The sequence below is a fragment of the Corvus brachyrhynchos genome, unplaced genomic scaffold (assembly GCF_000691975.1).
Source record: "Corvus brachyrhynchos isolate BGI_N302 unplaced genomic scaffold, ASM69197v1 scaffold219, whole genome shotgun sequence".
Lineage (NCBI taxonomy): Eukaryota > Metazoa > Chordata > Aves > Passeriformes > Corvidae > Corvus > Corvus brachyrhynchos.
In genome coordinates this window covers 436,878-443,050 of record NW_008240034.1, presented here as the reverse complement: position 1 = coordinate 443,050, position 6,173 = coordinate 436,878, and the positions used below count along the sequence as shown (strand labels likewise).

The window sequence follows — 6,173 nt, the reverse complement described above, 5'->3', positions numbered from 1 at the left end:
CCAGGGGCCGCCGCCTGCGTGCGGCCCCCCGCGGCCGGCGGCGACAGCGGGAGCGTGGGGGCACCGGGGGGCTGAAACAACGGGGGTGTGGGGCAGCCTGGACACCCCGCCTGTTGGGTGCTCCAGACACCCCAGCCGGCTGAAATCTGGGTGCCTGAGGCAACCGCCGACGCTGGATGCGTGGCACCCCGAAACTGCAGAAATCTGAGTGCCAGGGACAGCTTGGCTGCTGAGTGCATGACACGCCAACAAGCTGAAATCCGGGTGCCTGGGGTGCCTTAGGGTCTGAGCGCTCTGGGCACGGGCTGTGTAGGTCCCTGCAGACACCTCACGTTCTGGGTGCACCCCGAAATCTTGGGGTGCCCAGGTGGACTCTGCTGCTGTGCGGGGCACCTCGGTTAGGGACGGCTTCCCGCAAGACTCCCCCTTTTCTCAGAGCTATTTGTGGTAGGGAAGCAGTGCTGGAAAACTGGAGGTTCCGGAGCTTGTTTTGAGCAGGAGGAAGGGACTGGCCTAAATGATCCCCAGAGGTCCCTGCCAACCCTGGGGTGCAAAGTCTCGAGGGGCACGGGGGCTTGGCTGGCCACTCTCCCTCCAGCTGGGCATCTTGGGCTCTTGCACCAAAGCTGTGGAGCAGAGCCCACCTGGGGAAGCTGCCCGGCTCTCCAAGGAGGTGCCCCTGGGTGTCGTGTGCGTGTCTGCAGACACATGGAATGCAGACAGTGCCCAGCTCCTGTGTCACAGCTGCTGCAGCTCAGCCCTGGCAGAAACATTGCTGTGCCCTCGTGCTGCTCCTTGCTGGGTGCTGCACATCTCTGTGACTCTCGTGGGGAGGCTGCAGGAGGGAGCTAATCCTCCTCAATCTGTTTTGCCCACAGACAATGGTGAAGCCACCGTCCTGCAGGCGGGAAGGCATGAGTTCCCTTTCACCTTCCAGCTCCCCGAGTAAGTTGGCATTTTTGGGGGGAAGAGGACATAATGAAAATGGGTTTTTTTTTTAGCAAAACCCTTCTAAAATTGTTTGTTGCTCATGCCTAGGACCCTGGCCACCTCCTTCGAGGGGAAGCACGGCAGTGTGCGCTACTGGGTGAAGGCCAAGCTGCACAGACCCTGGTCGACAGTGAAGAAAGCAAAGAAGGAGTTCACTGTGATTGAACCCATCGACATAAACACCCCTGCACTGCTGGTGAGCTCCCCCTGCTCCACCCCGGGGCTCTGACGTCCAAAACTTACCCAGGAAGCCCATGGGGAAGGTGTCTGCCTCCCCTTCAGGATTACAATGCAGGCCTGGTTTCCAGAAGGAATATTTTCCCCCATGTAACTTGTGCCCTCCAGCATTACCTGGGCTGGGCAGAGGTCAGCTGTGCCTCTTTTTTTTGGAAACTTTAATGCATTGCAACAGCTTCTTGCATCAGATACCTGAGAAGTTGCTGATGCTCCCCGGCAGGTTCTTGGTGCCAGGGAGGCGATTGCTTTGAGTTTCATCCTTAGTTACTAAACAGCTTAAATATTTCCCTTTCTCCAGGCTCCCCAGGCAGGTGCTAAGGAGAAACTTGCTCGTGCCTGGTACTGCAGCCGTGGCCAGGTCTCTGTGACTGCCAAGATTGACCGAAAAGGCTACACCCCAGGTGAGACCAGGTGCTGGGGCCCTTGAACCTCGGTGGGCCCTGGGGTAGGGCCCAGAGGAGGGGGTTTGGGTGACTGTGAGCTGGCATGAAATCAGAGAGCTTTAGTGTGTGCACCTGATGTGGGCAGCATCCTTGGGACGCTCCACCTGGATGAACCCGTGTGCCTGCCCTGTCAGACAGTGTGGCCAGCCCTCGGTGGGCCTGTGCAGCAATCCCTCGAGGCAGGACTGGGCTCTGCCTCCCCTCCTCCAACATGTGTGTCTGTTCTGGCAGGTGAGGTCATCCCCATCTTTGCTGAGATCGACAATTGCACGAGCCGTGCCGTGGTGCCCAAGGCAGCCATAATCCAGACCCAGACCTTCATCGCCCGCGGCACCAAGAAGCAGAAGAAGTCAGTGGTGACCAGCATCACTGGGGACCCCATTCCGGCTGGGAAGCGGGAGGTGTGGCATGGGCGGGCGCTGAAGATCCCGCCCGTGGGGCCGTCCATCCTCCAGTGCCGCATCATCCAGGTGGAATACTCCCTGAAGGTGAGTGAGCTCTGCAGGAATTTCCTCCTGCCCAGCTCAGACTGGGAAAACACCACCAGCTGAGCTTCTCTGCTGCTCTCTGTCTCTGCAGGTTTGTGTGGATATTCCTGGGACATCCAAGCTGCTCCTTGAACTGCCTCTTGTCATCGGGACCATCCCGCTGCATCCCTTTGGGAGCCGTACCTCCAGTGTCAGCAGCCAGTACAGCGTCAACCTGGACTGGCTCAGCACCATCCCGGAGCAGCTGGAGGGTGAGCATCTCCTTCTCCCTGGGATAAACCCCCTGCTCAGGACGTTCAAAGTTCTTGACTGGGCCAGTTTTGCTTTGTTTTAATTTAATTTTTTGGTTGTGGTGCTGAATCTCCTGGGTTCCTTCCTAAGGGAACTGGGAGGGTTTGGGAAATAATGGGTTTGAAGCCCTTTTATGTGTGTGTCCCCCATTTATAGAGAGTGTTTCCTATTCCCTGATGGTTCTGCTTTCTCTTCAGCCCCCCCTGAGTACTCAGCAGTCGTGTCCAGCCCAGAGGCCGAGCAGAGCCTGGCTCCTCCGTGCCGCAGCGAGCTTGGGGACATCCTGGAGGGTCCCTTCTTCGCCTACATCCAGGAATTCCGCTTCCGACCACCTCCACTGTATTCAGAGGTGATTAATCCCTCTGGGCTGGGAGGCTGGTGGAGATGGTTGGGGTCTGCCACTGTGGAGGTTTTTGACTCTCAACTTGGCTGTGCAGGTGGATCCAAACCCCGCGTTGGACAGCATCCGCCCACGCTGCATGACCTGCTGAGAGAAGCACATCGGCTGCGTGTGACAGAGTGACAATCCCTTGGGATGGCAGCTTGCACCCTCACAGCACTTTGGTCTGGAAACGGGGATGTGAGACCCCGACTCGGCTCATCGCCCTCGGCCACTCCTGTCGTGATTGTCCCACGGGCCCAGAGCCAGCGCGGTGCCGTGGCCCCGGGCAGGGTAGGAGAACACAAGGGGCTGGTGGTGTGGAGCAGCTCTGTGTGTGGCTGGGCAGGACACAGAGGGTTCATAACTGACCTGGGATTTTGGGATTAGAACAGGGAATACAGGCCGAGATTGCTCTCCCCTTGCCTGCAGTGCCGCGCTCCAAAAATTTCTGTCAGCTCCTGGTGTGGAAAACGGGAGCTTGAAGGCGTTTCTCAGGATTACTGGAGAATGTTTGGACGGTGCTCAGGGTTGGGCCCCAGGGCAATGCAGGTGCAGCCCTTTGCCTGTGGCTCACCAGGACTGTAGGGTCCCCAAGGCAGTGAAAGGTCCTTTTCTGGCTGGATGAAGCAGAGGCCTCAGCCACTGCTGATAATCTTTGCCACAAGCCTGTGGGTGCCTGTGGGGGGAATGGTTTGAGCCACTTAACCAAACTCTGAAGGCCTCCAAGGACTGAGACAAGGACTTGGGGAATGAATTTATGGTCTGTGGCAGTGTTTTGGTGCCATTTACCAAGAACAGGAAAGCTGGTTCCTGAGTGTCAGCAGCGACCGTGCACAACCAGCAAACCAGCCCCCAGACTGGTACCAGCACAGAGGGTTGGAGCTGTGGCTGGTGGCCAAGGAAGAGAGGGGGAAGCCCAGTCCAAGGCTGGTGGCAGCCACAGGTGCTGATGGGAGATGTGGAGTTGGGATGAATCCTTCAGGGCTGGGAGTCCTTGATGCTGTGCCCATGGAGGGCTCGGGGGCCCTGGTGGGGTGAGGACACAGCAGCAACCTGTGCTCACTGGGGTGGGAGCCAGTGTGGGAATGGTGAGCTGGACGTTGTGAGGAGCCAAAGAGTGTGCCAGGGGCTGACCCCGCTCGCTGCAGGGGGACCTGAGCAGAGTTTGGGTGCCGAGGACCTTTGCATTCCCTCACTGAGAATCCCTGGCCGTGCACAACCAAAGCCAGCGTACCTTGGGCTCTGTGCTGGGGTTGCTCAGATGAGTCTTTTCTATCTGTGAGCACTTTTGTAATGACCACTCTTTGTCTCTACTCTTTTTGTACAACTTTTTGGCGGGGAATTTTTTGTCTGAAATAAATTCTTTAAACCAAACTGTTGCCTGGATAGTTTTCTGTTCCTCTTCCTGCTTCCCGTTGTCTGGAGCCATACTCTGGCTGCTGGGATGTGGGAGTGTTCCCTGCCTTCTGTTCACTGCCCTGCAGGTACCCAGCTCCCCCCTGGGCCCAGTCCTGCACTGGGATTAACTGGGTCACTCGGCCAGCACTGCTCCCCAGCAGGATTGTCCCTTGAGCCTCCAGCTCCTCCACATCCGTGCACTTCTGGCACTTTTCCCCTTACCTGGCATGCAGGGCTGCAAGCAAACCTGTTGTATTTTTCCACACTTGCTTCCCATTTGTGTCCAGGCTCTGGGAGGACAGACACATTCTCCTCCATCCTGGAAGCCTGGCAGGGACCCAGCAGGTCCAGCTGGGAGCTGGGACACTCCTGAGCTGGCTCAGCCAGTCCCAAGGAGGGTTGGGGTCAGCCCCATGCTGTGCTGGCTGGGAACTGCTGCTATGTGGGAAGAGCAGGGGAGGCTCCTTCACCTGCTTCCTGGGGCTGGAATTTGGTTTTTCACAGCATTTCTGTGCTCCACATCTCTGTTGGGTGCGGTAAATCTTGGTGCATGCGAGGCAGGGCTTGAGTCAGGGCTTTAATTTTCTCTTCCACAGACTGTGCTGCTTAAAAATATTGTCACTGGAATGTGATTCCCCCCCCCCTTATTTATTTTTTTTGTTTGCTGAGCTGCTCAGCCCCACAGCTGCATCAGAGCACATGCTCCTGCCCTGGGCCATGGGAGAGAACTTGCCCCTGTGTTTGCCTGCGAGAACCTGGTGCTCCTGCAACCTTTATTCAAATCTGGTTTTTATTTGGCATCCCCGGTGCTCTGATTAATTTTTCCTGGGGGAGGATTAACCGGCCTCACAGGGAATTTTTTTGGGGGGATCGTGTCTGGATCTGCCGCTGGCAGCAGCAGCGGGGGCCGGTGCTGCATGGCCCCTTGGAGATTTTTTGGTGACATCAAAGGGGGCAGGAAGCACAGTGCTGCACCCCTGTGACCAGGCTGATCCTAGCCAGCTCCAGCCTGGCACAAGGGAGCTATTCTGTGCTGAGCAGCAGGGATGGCCGGGGGCTGCTGGTCAGCCCCGGATCATCTGCCCCGGCTGCACAAGGGGGTGTTTACTCCCCGGGCCGGAGGGAGAGGTGAGTGCCCTGCACACCGTGTCTTTCTGGGAAACCACGTCACCCAGCGACGGGGACAGGCCATGCCGGGCCGGGGAACCCAACGCCGGTGGGCAGCGCTCCCGGTGCGCCTGAGGGAGCGATCTCTCCAGCAGGGACTCTTGTAGACACCTCCAGGTTTTTCTTGTACAGTCGGGCAGTAGCGCAGAGAGGTGGGGAGGGCGGGGGGGGCATCACCAGGCTGGGGCTCCTGCCAGGAAAGGGCTGCACTCCTGAATCCTGGAGGGGCTAAAAATACCTCGTCTGGACATTTGGAGCCGGGGCACGGTGCAGACCCTTGCAGGCAGTGCTTTCATAACTGCTGGCAGCGCTGCCGGTGCTCCCTCCAACCTTCCGTTGTTTATCTGCCCCGGCTCCAAAGTCCTGATTGAACAGCCCGGGCTGTTTCCCCGGGCACGGGGGGCTTGGGGCTCCCTGGGGGTCCGCTGAGCCGGAACGGCCCCGTGCCCTGCGCGGCGATGCCGCGGCAGCACTGAGACCCGACCCCGGGCAGGAGGCGCGTGATGCAATTACAGTGCCGGGATTATTTATAGCTCTTGGCTCCGTGCGCTGGAAAATGCTGCCCAGACCGCTCGGCAGAATCTGCTCCTTGCGAGGGGCACGGAAACCCACCCCCACCCCCTGCTCTGCTCCTCTGTCCTGTCATTTTTGCCTTTCAGTCCCAAAGCTGTGGGACCCCTCCACCCCGGTCGCAGGCGTGCTGGGAACTCCCTCCCCGCTGCAGCTCAGGGCTCTACAGGGCGCTGGGACACCCCGCTCCTGCGGCCCCCTTCTGCA

At 58.7% G+C, this 6,173-nt stretch overlaps 1 protein-coding gene across 1 annotated transcript; it reads left to right on the top strand.

The window, feature by feature from the left end:
- The first annotated feature begins 104 nt into the window (after positions 1 to 104).
- ARRDC2 (arrestin domain containing 2) lies at positions 105 to 4,205 on the top strand. Its single transcript, XM_017743878.1, has 7 exons — positions 105 to 945; positions 1,039 to 1,186; positions 1,526 to 1,628; positions 1,902 to 2,158; positions 2,250 to 2,409; positions 2,647 to 2,798; positions 2,887 to 4,205. The coding sequence occupies exons 1-7, from the start codon at positions 518 to 520 to the stop codon at positions 2,938 to 2,940; spliced, it is 1,302 nt and encodes a 433-aa protein (XP_017599367.1). The 5' UTR covers positions 105 to 517; the 3' UTR covers positions 2,941 to 4,205.
- The last annotated feature ends 1,968 nt before the right edge of the window (positions 4,206 to 6,173 follow it).

What these genes read in the sequence shown, in the direction of transcription:
- ARRDC2 (XM_017743878.1), top strand. Translation starts at nt 518, where the DNA reads ATGATCCCCAGAGGTCCCTGCCAACCCTGGGGTGCAAAGTCTCGAGGG. An exon ending in AGGTGGAATACTCCCTGAAG is followed by an intron (nt 2,159 to 2,249) that starts GTGAGTGAGCTC and finishes CTGTCTCTGCAG; the next exon opens with GTTTGTGTGGATATTCCTGG. An exon ending in CATCCCGGAGCAGCTGGAGG is followed by an intron (nt 2,410 to 2,646) that starts GTGAGCATCTCC and finishes CTTTCTCTTCAG; the next exon opens with CCCCCCCTGAGTACTCAGCA.